This window comes from Panthera leo, chromosome B3 (assembly GCF_018350215.1).
Source record: "Panthera leo isolate Ple1 chromosome B3, P.leo_Ple1_pat1.1, whole genome shotgun sequence".
Classification (NCBI taxonomy): Eukaryota; Metazoa; Chordata; class Mammalia; order Carnivora; family Felidae; genus Panthera; species Panthera leo.
In genome coordinates, this window is record NC_056684.1 from 3775022 (window position 1) to 3788753 (window position 13732).

Sequence of the window (13732 nt, forward strand, 5' to 3'; positions counted from 1 at the left end):
CATGTGTCTGTTATCCATCTGGCTGGATGTCTTCTTTGGAAAAATGTCTATTCAGGTCCTCTGTCCATTTTTTCATAGGAGCTATTTTTTTGGTTTCGAGTTGTATGAGAAAGATAGATAGATAGATAGATAGATAGATAGATAGGTAGATAGATATTATATATGAGATATATAGATATATATGATATTAACCCCTTATCAGATGTATCATTTGCAGATATCTTCTCCCATTCTGTAGGCTGCCTTTTCATTTTGTTGAACAAAAGCTTTTTATTTTGGTCTAGTCTCAATAGTTTATTTTTCCTTTTGTTTCCTTTGCCTGAGGAGACACATCTAGAAAAATGTTGCTACACCTGATGTCCAAGAGGTGACTGCCTGTGTTTTCCTTTAGGAGTTTCATGGCTTCCTGTCTCACATTTAGGTCTTTAATCGCCTTTGGGTTTATTTTTGTGTATGCTATAAGAAAGTGGTCCAGTTTCATTCTTTTGAATGTAGCTGTTCAGTTTTCCCAGCAACCTTTATTGAGACTGTCTTTTCCCTATTGTATATTCTTGCCTCCTTTGTCAAAGATTAATTGACCATATAACTATGGGTTTATTTCTGGGCTATCTGTTCTGTTCCATTGATATACGTATCTGGTTTTGTGCCGGTACCATACGCTTTGATTAACGTAGCTTTGTAGTATATCTTGGAAGTCTGGGATTGTGGTACCTCCAGCTTTGTTGTTTCTTAAGATTGCTTTGGCTCTTTGGGGTCTTTTGTGGTTCCATACAAATTTTAGTATTTATTTGTTCTAGTTCTCTAAAAAAATGCTTTGGTATTTGAATAGGGATTGCATTGAATCTGTGGATTGCTCTGGGTAGTGTGGACATTTAAAAAAAATTTTTTTTAATGTTTATTTTGGGGAGACAGAGAGACAGAGCGCAAGCGGGGGAGGGGCAGAGCGAGAGGGAGACACAGAATCCGAAGCAGGCTTCCAGGTGCCGAGCTGTCAGCACAGAGCCCGACGCGGAGCTCGAACCCACAAAGCGCAGGATCATGACCTGGGCTGAGGTTGGATGCCCAACCGACTGAGCTACCCAGGCACCCCTGGGTAGTGTGGACATTTTGACAGTATTTGTTCTTCTAGTCAGTGAGCATGGGATATCTTCCCATTTGTTTGTGTCTTCTTCAGTTTTTTTCATCGGTGTTTTATTATCTTCAGAGTATAGGTCTATCACCTCTGTGGTTAAGTTTATTTCTAGGTCTTATTCTTTCTGGTGCAACCATAAATGGAATTATTTCCTTAATCTCTCTTTCTGCTACTTTGTTATTAGTATGTAGAAACAACAAATTTCTCTGTTAAACTTGTATCTTACAACTTTACTGAATTCATTTATTCTAATAGTTTCTTGGTGGAGTCTTTAGGGTTTTCTATCTGTTATATCATGTCATCTGCATATAATGACAGATTTACTTCAATTTGGATGTGTTTGGGGTTTTTTTCTTGCTATGGCTAGGATGTCACTAGTATGTTAAAGAAAAATGGCAAGAACGGACATCCTTGACTTATTCCTGATCTTAGGAGGAAAGCTCTCAGTTTTTCACCATTGAGTATGATGTTAGCTGTGGGTTTTTCATAGATGGCCTTTATTTTGTTGAGTTATCTTCCCTTCATACCCACTCTGTTAAAAGTCAGATCCTTTTACTTTTCACCCATTTTTAATAATATATTTGTTTTGTACAAAAGAATATATATGTAATATATGTAAAGTAAGAAACATAGTATTCCAATGAATACCAGTGACCCTCCCACTCAACCCCAAAACTAAAACAGAATCATAACTTATATCTAATTACATATTCTTCCCTTGCCCCATCTTCTTCCTACTCAGAGATAACCACTAGTGTTGTATTTATTATTTCCTTTCGTTTTCAGAATTTTAACTCCTATCTAACATACAGGTATATATTTAAATAATATATTCCTTAGTTTCTCTCATTTTTGAGATTTTTTTTCCCTTTGAGACAGATGCTTTTATTATCACTATTTTACATTTGTGGAAATGAGGTACAGAGAAGTTAAGCAGTTTCCCCATCATGCCGCTGATGGATGGCAGTGCTGGCATTCAGAGCCAAATGGACTGAGTCAAGAGTCCATGCTCTTAATCCCTGTGCCATACTGCCAGTCATTTGAGATTTTTAAGAAAAATGGTGACGTTTACGTACTACCATGCTTCCAAGAGTCCTTCACGTGGTCATGTATAGAAAGGTTTATTCATCTTTCAAGGCAGCATAATACTCGGTTTTGTGACTTTCATGTGTTGCTGGGCTCAGCCTCCTGCTTGCCTCCTGGCGCACATAGGCAAGAGGTCCCTGAGGGTAGATAAACCCAAACCGGACACGGCAGCTCGTGAGTTCGGGTCTTTAACTCTGCAAGATAATGCCAAGTTACGTTCTTAAGTGTTTGGACCAGTTTCCGTACCCACCTTCAATGCACAAGTTCCCTGTGATGAACGTGTCACTGTCAAACTTGAAAGTTTTGCTCGTACAGTGAGTATAAATGATAGTCTCCACGCAGTTCTTTGACTAGTAGTGAGGTTGAGTTTCTTTTCAGATTTACCTACCACCCATGTTTCTTCTGCCGTGCGGTGCTGGATTTTGCATTTTTGCCCATTTTCCTGTGGGATTTTTTGCGTTACTGATCGGTAGGACTCGCTCCTTCACATATTCTGGACTCTAACTAATGGGGTTGGTATGTGCATTGTAGGTGCCTTCTCCACATCTGTGGCTTGTCTGATTTCTTATATACCTTTAGTTGAACAGACTCTCTGTTGTAGTCAAATGTCTCAAACTTCTCTTTTCGTGGTTAGCATTCTTCTCTTGTTTACGAAGCCTGTCCCTTTCCCAAGATCAGAAAGGTATGCTCCTATATTTCCTTTTTTAAATCATAAAGTTTTATTTTTAACATGCTACTGTTTAGTCCATCTGGAATTGATCTGGGCACAGTGCGAGGTAGGGTCCTGTTGCCTTTTTCCCACAGCGTCACCATTTGAACCAAAGTTGTCCCTCCTTTCCTCTCTGGTCTCAGTGTCCTCTGTCATATAGGCATGGCTCTATGTCTGGGTTCTCTGTTCAGTTCCTTTGGTCAGTACCATGCTTTTCATAGTGATAGCAGCTTCATAATGAGTGCTGATGTCTCGTGGGGCCAGCAGACTAATCTTAAACTTCTTTTCAAGTATGTAATAGTCACAGTCCAAGATAGAAAAGCAAAAAGGGTTTTTTTTCTCGATGGGAGAATTTACAGCACACGTTCTGGTAAGAATGAGCCAAATGAGGAATGATCGCACAATGATCACGTAGGAAAGAGCTGCGCAAGCAGTGCTCCTCGGAAGACAAGGCACAGGGCCTAGTGCACGTGCGGGGGGGCTGCCCTGCTTCCCCCACTGCAGGGGGGAGGCAGGTAAGCGGGCACTTGGGGTGAGAGCTTGGAAGAGTCCTCACCTGACCGCGTCCGTTTTCTTAGGAAGCAAGGTCGGCAGCTGAGAGAGGTGACGGGAAGAAGTGTTGGAATTTCGAGAGGCAGGAAATGGGACCGAGTAGGCACTTGCAAGGGGTGGAGTCCAGCTGCAAAGAGAGCTGGAGACACCAGGGGTTGCCGCTGACAGGCAGCTGGTGCTGGTGTTTGCATAGACAGTTCATCCTGTGAGCACCGTTCACAACACAGTCCCCTTGACTCCTGCCTGTAAGAGGCCAAAGAAGCCCCAAGTTCTTCTGACAACCTAAAATGCCTCCATAATTTTGCCCCCCAGAACGGTGACTTCAAACCATATTTGCAGATACAGTGTCCCCCCTTATCTGCAGGAGACAATTTCCAAGACCCCCCATGGATGCCTGAAACTGCGGATGACACGAACCCGGCGTATGCTGTTTTTTTCCTACGTGCACGCACCTAAGATACAGCTTAACGTATCAGTTAGGCATAGTGAGAGGCTAATAACGGTAACTCAGAATAAAATAGAACAGTTGTAACAATATACTGTAATAAAAGTTAAGTGAACGTGATCCCCCTCAAAATATCTTCCTGGGCGGCACTCACCCTTCCTGCTCGATGAAGGATGCGATAAAGTGAAGGCTACTGCTTCCTGACCACACTTGACCAAAGAAGGCAAAACCGCCCAGCGGGGGCGGGGGCGGGGGGGGGGGCAGGGGGGCTGCTGCACTCCCAGTGGTTGAGAACCGCCTGCCTGAGAAATAGCCGTGGGGGTGAGTGAGGTAGGGCGGAGAACGAGCTCTCTGGAGGGGAGAGCCGAGGAACTGAGGGGTCAGAGTTTTGGAAAGACCGTCTACGTGGAGAGACATCCCCAGTGATTATAATATCGAATGATGGTGAGGCAGAGCCGAAATCTGTAGCGAGTGACCCCAGGGGTCCGGAGGTGACTGCAGGCAGGAGAGGGGGTGGTTCACAGCATGGACGTTCAAGGTGAGGAGGGTTGGGTGAACACCGCCTCCACTGCCGGGCCAGCAGTGCAAGAGCTGTGGCTGAGAAAAGAGGTCACAGGAGGAGCAGCAGCACGATCCCCAGGGAGAACCTTTCTTGTGAACAAGTTGGGGGGCAGAACACCTGCGAAACGCTTGTGGGGAATATGGAGATTTGCTGGTGGCTGTGATGTCCGAGGGGCCTAGTGGAAGAGACTGCGGAACCTGGGTGGAAGCAGGAGAGTGTAAGGGACGAAGTCATAGGGGCGCCTGGGTGGCTCAGTCGGTGAAGCTTCCGACTTCGGCTCAGGTCACGATCTCACGGTTCGTGGGTTCGAGCCCCGCGTGTGTCCTTCAGATCCTGTGTCCCGCTTTCTCTGCCCCTCCCTCACTCATGCTCTCGCTCTGTCTCTCAGAAGTAAATAAAAACATTAAAAAGAGAGAGAGAGAGATGAGGTCATAGACTAACATGTACTAACCTGACCGGATGAGAGTCTAGGAAGTGACATGCTCAGGAGCCCATCTGTGGTCACTGAGATAAGCCTAAGGACAGAAGGATAAAAGGCTTGATAGTCTCGAGGCGTGGGGGTGTCGAGGTCACACGTATTGGTAAGGGTTCTTACCAGGAACCCGCAGAGTTCCGGGGCCCCCCTTCGGGCTCCGTCCTCACTGCTGCCAGGGGAAGCACAAGGCAGAAAAGGGCTCACGTGGAGCGTCCCTTGTCGATTCGTGGGGCACGACGGAGAGGCTACTAATCTTCGCGACCCGGGTCCCGTGCACTGATTGGCTCGGGGCTGCCGTATTGTTTCTCTCCACGTAACAAATTACCTCAAAACTCAGGGCTTCACGTAGCATTTATTGTCTGGCATTTTCCCCTGGATGAGGACTCCAGGCAGGCGCAACGTGTTGAGTCCCTTGTCTCAGGGTCTCTGCAAGGCTGCGATTAAGGTGTTAGCAGCCGCTCAAATCCTTTTGAGGCTCAGTTGGGGGTTGGTCCCCTTCCAAGTTCACTCAAGTAGTTGTTGGCAGGACTTAGGTCCTCACTAACTTTGGCCAGAGGCCCTCTAGGTTCCCTGACACATTTGCCTCTCTATAGGGCAGCTCCTACGTGACAGGTAGCTTCATCAGCGAGAGAGAGAGCGAGCTTGCAAGACAGAAGCAGGGGAGGGGGTCACACAAGGGTATGAGGACCAGGAAGCAGGACTCATTGCAGTGCCAGAAAGTTGCCCATCCCCAAACTAACCACAGATAACAAAGAGATTGAAACTGTCTTGGACCAGTCAGGCTCTACCCCCCTTCCCCCCCCGCCCCCCCCCCCCGCTGGAGCTAGAGTCAGGTCCTCGAATCACAAGGCCACACAGAGTAGCAGGGAAGGGCAGAGGATAGAGTAAATATCGGGAGGACACCTGCCACGGTCACCATAACCACCATGTCCATGCTTTTCTTCTTCGGGCTCTGGACCCGCTTTCCTTAGCAGAGGGCCAGCTACTCTTGCCCTCGAGATCGAGTCCAGACTCCTTACTGCAGCACGCAGTGGCCTTCGCACTCTGGCCCCAGTGTATCTTTCCGGCTTCATCTCTCACCAGTTACTCTCATTTCTTCAAAGCCAGGGGTTTGCCAAACTTTTTGGTCTCAGGACCCCCTTAATACTCTTGTAAGCAATTGAGGGCCCCAAGAGTTTTTGTTACAACCATGGATATTTATTGAATCAGGAATAAAAACAAATTTTAAAATGTTAATTTAAAAAATTTATTCATTATAAAAAATATTCATTGTTTAACATAAATAATACATTTTTATGAAAAAGAACATGTTTCAGAAAGTTTTGTTTTGAGAAAAATGACATCGTTTTACATTTTCTTTTTTAGTTTTTATTTAATTTTTAGTAATCTCTAAACCCATGGGGCTCAGACTCATGGCCCTGAGATCAACAGTTGCACACTCTACCGAGTGTGCCCCCCACGTTGTTTTGCATTTTTAAAAATTTCTTTGTTTGGCTTAATAGAAAGGGCTCTTAATCTGTCTCTGTACTCAGTCTCTTGCAATACGTTGTTTCAGTTGAGGTATGTGAAGGAGCTGTGGCCTCACACAGACATGTAGTTGAAAGCGGAGATACGAGTGAGTGTCTTAATAGTTTCTCCAGATCATTGCGAACATTCTTTGGTATTAGACCAGCTCTGTAAGTGGTAGTTTCTTAAAGGTTAGTTGCAGTGTGGAATCTGAACTTTTCTGTATTCTGTTAGTTTAAAATCCATTGGACAGTCTGGCACTTTGAATGACTTTTACCCATTTGGAAAATGCTGGTTTCCTGCATTATTTGGGTCTTCCAAATATTTCATCATGAAGTATTTTTAATCACATTTTTTAATATTTATTAATGTTGAGAGAGAGAGTGAGCGTGCGCACGAACTGGGGAGGGGCAGAGAGGGAGGGAGAGAGAGATTCCCAAGCGGTCTCCACACTGTCATCTCAGAGCCCTACTCAGGGCTCGAACTCACAGCCCGTGAGATCATGACCTGAGCCGAAATCAAGAGTCAGAGGCTCAACTGACTAAGCTACCCAGGCGCCCACAATCACGTTTTTAAATATCAAGTATATCTTGTCAGAAAAACCTTCACTGGGAAATTTTGATCATGGAGGATGTAAGTTTTCCAGAATTCTAAGTTTCACTTGAAAGCTTGAATGTTATTGTTGGCAACAAATACTGCCACTTGTCTTCCTTGATGTAATAGGCTCATTTCATTTATTTCTGACAGAGTGTCTGAATAACCATAGTTTATCTGCCGTCATTTTTTCAAGTGAAAATGGTGCTCCAGGGAAAGATCCTATGACTTATACTGTCTCCTGACTTCTGCTGTGTTTGGGCTGTCCTTCAGCTGTGCCTCCACCCTGCAGCCTCTTAATGTGCCTCGAATTCAGATGCCTCGAGAGAGAATCTGATTGGAGTAGTCAGCCATTGTCTGCTGAGGGTGGCTTGGCACAGAGCATGGCAGCCAGCACATAAGGAACCACTTCCGGCTGCTTCCTCGGAGGAGACTTCCTGTCTAGTCAACACCCCGAGCTCCATGCCCAGAACGTATACCATTATGATTAGCAAGATTTTTTTTTTTTTTTTGAGAGAGAGCGAGAGAGTGAGCGTGCACCAGTGGGGAGGGGTGGGTAATGGGGAGAGGGAGAGAGAGAATCTTAAGCAGGCTCCATGCCCAGCACAGAGCCAGACATGGGGCTTGATCCTAGGACCCTGAGATCATGAACTGAGCTGGAATCAAGAATTGGACACTTAAGCCCACTGAGCCACCACCCAGGTGCGCTAGCAAGATACTTTTTTGATGCACAGATGCAAATAGAGTGATTATGGTATGAGAAATTTTTAAACATGGATTCATAATTTGCTTTTAAGCACCTATTGACAGCACCTTGTTTAAAGACCAAAAAATTCCCCAGGTCCTTAAAGTTGTGGTTATATTCTGGTACCACTGCTACTTTGTTTCGGGCATGAATTCTATTCTGATGCTGCTGTGGGACCATCTGTTCCAAAAATGTTTTTCAATGTGCATTGAGTAGTTGTTACTATGAATTCTCTACCAATGTAAACATAGATTTTATTGCTTTTCACATTGACATTAATAAAAAGACACTGTTAAATAAATGTCCTTGGTTAACAAGTTTTCATTGCTTAAAATGGGTGTCTTCCTCCTTCACAAAGGAGGAAAATCCTCCAAAGGCTGTAAGTGTAATGTATCTAGTATTTTTGTCAATAAATAATTAGGAGTCACTAGTCCCTGTATTTTGCAAGTTCACAGATTTTAAGTAGATTTTTATAATTTTTTTAAAGTTGGCTGTCTCATTCTGGTAGGAGCAGAGCAGGCCAAGAGAAATATATGTCTGGCATCTTGAGGTTTAGTACCTTTTCCTCTTTACTGATAGGTGGTATATAACGAACGCTATAGATTTCGGCTGTATACTTGAGAACATACCCATGAGTGAGCACACTCCTTGCTCCCAAGCAAGTTTGTTCACCCAGTGAAGGAAAAAGAATGGAAGCAAGGTGTTTTAGGAAAAAATATTGGGGCCTGAGTTCCCTCTTTCATTCATCCCTTGAGAGCATTACGAGGGGGTTAATGTATTTGGGTTAATGATGAAGAAAACAAAAATAGCCTCCCTATGAGGAAATGTAACCTGACACAATTTAAAGTAGGACCCAGATTGAAACATCATTCTTTTAGGAAGTGGAAATATTTTGTCACACAGATGTGCCATCTAAATTTTAAAAGAAATCTCGACTTCCTTTCTCTTCATACGTCTTGATTTTGTTAACACTCGTTATTTCTTCCAGCCGCATGTCCCAAGTAATTAAGTTATAATACATGATAATTTGCATACATTCCAAGTGCTTTTTAAATTTTAAGCAGCTTACCTTTCTAACACTCCAGTCCTCACAAAGATGGGTTATCTCAATTTCTCCATGGACTTTACCCCAGCAATACACATTGTCCTGAGTTGTATAGAGTGCACACTACTCTGGGCCCTGCCAAACAGTAGACAACGTGTATTGTTTCCTTTTGGTTTTTTTGGGTTTTTTTTGTTTTTTTTTAGCGGGACACTAAACATGCCCCAGCGCTTCCTCCAGGTTATTGAACTGACAGGTAGTAGGAAGCAAAGCCTCACGGGCTATTCTTGCTAAGTATTATTTCCACTGCAGTACAGATTAAAATCTCAGAAAATCCCAGCTATATACTTTATAGGTATGGATCGCTTTTATTGTTAATATCCTAAGTCATCTAAAGGCTTGTTTTCTTTCTTTTTTTTTTTTTACAGACCTAACTACCATAATGAATGCTGCATATTAAGAGAAACCACAAGAAGGTTATACATTTGGTTGTCTAATAATCTTGGATTTGATATGAACCAACACATACTCCTTGTTGTCATTGACAGAACCCCAGTTTGTATGTACATTATTCACACTCCTCTCTGTTGTGTTTGGGGGAAAAAAAAGACATTTTAGCCTTTTTTAAGGTTATTTAATTTCATGTTATTTGGTTGCATGAAGTTGCCCTTAACCACTAAGGATTATCAAGATTTTTGCACAGACTTCTACATGTCTAGGATCCTTTTCTCAAGGCGGCTGTGTTCATCATTCTCCTGCCTTGACTCCACTATCACCAGAGGCTCAGTTAAAGATAAATTAGCATTTTCTTAAAATGACCACTCCACATAATGCTTAAGGGATTTCTTCTCTGTGACAGAACCCAGGAACCAGTTCCTAAACACATAACGTTGGCATATTGAAGATAAAATTGAAATTGTCCTTCAGTTTTGAGGCCATGTGTAAAGTTTAACCATATTGTAAAATATCTATTCCGTATTAGAAATAGCTAGTCAACAGCTTATACTTCTCAAAACTCATCCTGTTATGTACACAAACTCAGTTTTTATATGTGAAGTTAGTGAGTCCTTTTGTGTTATTCCAAAATAAAGGCAATGATTTATTTTTTCCCAATGCCAATACAATTTGAGCTAATCACTCAAGGTGGATACTTTACATTTTAAAGCTGGAATCAGCAGTAGCCCTATGGGAAACCAGACAAAGCATTGACTTTTAAATGAACCATTGTTTTCTTTTGGAGCTAGAATTAGAATAGTTGATACTCATCCACAAACCATTATTATGTGTACATTATTGTTGCTATTGTGATAATAGAGAATTTTATTTATTTTTATGCCAGCTTATATTGTGAGAGCTCATTTAGTCAATTTGGGTTTTATCAATCCTGTTATGCTTGTCCTTGGACCATCTTTCGCGTATTCGAGGTTTGTAGTTGAAAAGTTTACTGTAAAAAAAAAAAATCAAAAACAAAAAAATGTATTGTTTTTACAGAATAAATTTATTGGAATGTGTACTGGGAGTAAGATTTGAGGTTGTAAACAACTAAGTTAGTGTAATTTGGCTTTCTATATGTAATGTGAGGTATTAATGTAATTCGTATATTAAAGCAAAAATTGTTAACAGCAAGTTGACAAGAGAATCAAGTGCAGGTGAGGGTTTTCTTTTTCTTTTTTTCCTTTTTTTTTTCTTTTTTTTGAACACTCGGGGTTTTAGGTTTTTTGTAATCATGGGGGAGGGAGAGGAATGGCTACATGATGGCTTGCACGTCTCAGATACTATTTACCAGCTCAGTGGACCCTAAATGCGCACACTTGACATTATCCATGCGTTGACTTGGACTCTGTTTTCTTTTTGTTTTCTTATTTTGGTGAAGAGCTAAATAAATAACATGAAGAGAAAATGCGAGAAGTTCTAAGAGCCCAGGGCCATTGACGATGGTGGTGGTGATGGGATTATGATTATGGCAGCCAAGGGTATGAAAGCACCAGTCTACCTACCCCTCTAAGGCTCTGAGAAGGCGGCTAGTATTTCTGGTTTGTTTCTCTCGTGTAGCAAATTGTAATTTTTCTCTATACTCATCATTCCACATATGAAAAGTTCATTAAAAGACACTAGGGATGCCAATCCAGTTCTGTTTCCTCGAAGAGTACTTTTTAACTTTGAATATTTTACTTTAATTGTAAATTAGTGAAATTTAATCGGTTCCTCGAAAGTCCTGTCCATTGCTCACACTGAAGCATAAGGAGAATGTAGCTGACATTTTGAATTGGAACGTGTAACTGACAGATTTTTAGAATAAAAATCCTAAAGACTACAAAACTGCTTTTGGAAAAAAAGTACAAAATGGTTCCAATTCATTAAGATTTGTTTTCATAAAAGGCCAAAAATAATTTATTAAAAATATACACAGAAATACAATAGAAATATTTCCAGTCACCAATAAAACAGGTATTCATTAAGGGTACTGATAAAGTCACCGATCCCTCCTTAGCCATTTAGACTCACAAAAATTTTTTTATTAAAAGCAGTGTTTATAACAGCAGTGAATAATATACTTTCCTTGGGAAAACATTTGTCAAATAACATTTTAAAATAATGTGATAATTTGCTTTTTATATTGAGGTTGATAATGATGCATATATATCTTATATGCAAAAAGTATTTCTCCTGTATGTATCTGCTGTTCTAAATTCCTTAATATGCACAGGCCATATTCACTTCTGAATAGTTTCATTTTCGTGCTCACTATTGTAGGAGCTAAATTGTATATGTTTACAGTTATATTTAATATGTGCAAACAGAATATTGAAATAGATGGTCAGGTTACTCACAAATAATTTTGAATAGATTTCTTTAAACTGTTTCTCAACTTCACTTATCCTTCAAGAGAAGAAAATTTACCCACACAATACCATGTGAGAGCTCACACATACAGTGCGGAGCCCGAATTTACATATTTTTAAGTATCGCTGTATGGGAAGGGAGTAAAATGGGACAGAAGATCAGTACCAGGAATAAAAGTCAGTCATCTAGAGAGGAAGAAATAATACTTTTATTCAACTTTTTCATCTGCCTTTGTTTTTATAAAGAACTCTGGTTTGTAGATACAACGATAGGCCAAGAGCTGAGGAAGAACTCCATATGCTATGTTTAATGCTAGAAAGAGGCTTTTCGCTTCTTCAGGGACTCTGTAGACATAAGCGGTTCTAGCATGAAGAGAAGCACCGATGTGAGAAAACTGAGCCTGTTGCATTTAAAGAAAAGGGGGGAGGTCAGCATGAGCTCTGTGTTCAGTCGGGTTCACAACGTGTTCTGGACGATTCATTCAGACCATGTTTCCTGTGCCCTCAAAACCAGTACTTTCAAACAATCCACAACCTTCAGGACTTCACTGAATTCAGGACCAGTCTTAATGTAACGACTCAAGGAAAGTATACCTTCCTTCGCTTGGCTTTATCATGCCATGCAGTGCCCCTTCCCAAACACTAGTGGCTCAATTTAAAAGAAAAACTGAACAAAATCTCCGTTTTGGTTTTTGGTTTTTTCCCCCCTGATTTGCATTCTGGAGATCCTAAACACTCAGGCACTCAGTTGTGGCTTACTAAGTGTGTTCGGCAAAAATGAAGGAAGTACAGAGCTTAGAAAGCAAAAATATTTTTATATAGCCGTTTAAAGAGAAGCAATGGGGACCTCAGCTTCACTAATCAGTCTTTTCACCTGTTCCTCGGAACAAGAGCCCAAAGCCCTTCATTACATGTTTTTTGTTTACTTCTTCACGTTTTTGTTGCTTATGCGACTTTAAAAACTACTAAGGGTTGTTTCGTCGGTAAGGTTGTTACCAACGTGGGTGAGGGTAGGATTATGGTTGCTCTTTATAAAATGGCATGTGTACATGCAGGCGACCTCTTCATATCAAGTTCTCCTTTATTTAGTACAGCTTGTCACCATAACCTGAGACCAGTTTCCCATTTGTACTTAAGTACTTGTTCATAACATACATTCAGAATGTATCTTGTTTGATACTTTTCATAAGCACAGGGAAAAACTATTAGAAAAGGCTTCTGTGTGAGGATTTCCTCAGCATTCTCATGTCCTTACAGAACACAACCCTGCAGTGTGTGTTTTCATATCTTACTGAAATCCACGCTGTACGTGAATAAAGGACTGGAAGTCTAAATATAAGAAGTGATGAATTATTAGTTCATCAGGATCAAAGTGGAAAGAAGTCACAGAATCACAAGAATGAAAAACTAAATAATTCGCTTTAAATACATACAAGCTATCTTACATTTCCTTCCGTATGAAATCAGTTTATTCTGCGAAGTGGTTAACAGACAAAATTCGGCTTTTCCATGACAAATAAAGGATGAGCTTTCACAAGTGGCACTTGTATGGATTTGTGTCCATCACAGGTATTTTAACAGATTGCTGCTACGTCCTGGGACCTCTGGTACAGTCTCGCTACTCTCTGGAGATAAGCGGTCAGTGTGATGTGTCGCGAGGACCACAGAAATGGCCTGTGGACGCCCTCCGCCTCGTGCTCCACGAGGCTCGGCAAGGGCTCTGCCCTCAAGCACGCGTCCCCCAGAGCAGGTGCCAAGCAGAGCCCAGCAGATGGGAAGCGTCCCATCTGCTGGGCTCTGAAGACAAGACCCGGAGAGTCCGGGGCCTTCGAGAGGCTGCCCCGGGGGGCTGCTCTTGTACAGTCCTGGGAACACGGAGCAGGAGCGTGGCCCCTGTCGTTAACCCTATTTTTCCCTAGAGCCTCTTCTGAACAGCAGTGATTTTCTGAATTAATATAACCAAACTTCTGGACTAGGGGCCAGGTTTGAACCTTGATTTTCAAAAATGTGGGTTTGCTGTCTCTATAGACACACGTACTAC

The 13732-nt window shown here is 41.9% G+C and overlaps 2 protein-coding genes across 9 annotated transcripts in view; one reads left to right on the forward strand and one right to left on the reverse strand.

Annotated features, from left to right (window-relative positions):
* HDGFL3 (HDGF like 3) overlaps positions 1-10487 on the forward strand; it is a 72248-nt gene extending 61761 nt beyond the window's left edge. Inside the window, exon 6 of the mRNA XM_042940870.1 lies at positions 9277-10487. Within this exon, the coding sequence (XP_042796804.1) occupies positions 9277-9282 (6 nt within the window). The 3' untranslated portion in view covers positions 9283-10487. The remainder of the gene's footprint in view (positions 1-9276) is intronic.
* The window catches only part of TM6SF1 (transmembrane 6 superfamily member 1), a 34302-nt gene continuing 27142 nt past the window's right edge, over positions 6573-13732 (reverse strand). For 6 of the 8 annotated variants that reach the window (XM_042940861.1, XM_042940867.1, XM_042940866.1 and 3 more), the window contains one exon: positions 11821-12092. In XM_042940861.1, the coding sequence (XP_042796795.1) occupies positions 11901-12092 (192 nt within the window). In that variant the 3' untranslated portion in view covers positions 11821-11900. Of the gene's footprint in view, positions 6636-10206; positions 10293-11820; positions 12093-13732 lie in introns of those variants that run through there. The other 2 variants (XM_042940864.1, XM_042940865.1) reach the window with 2 other exon arrangements.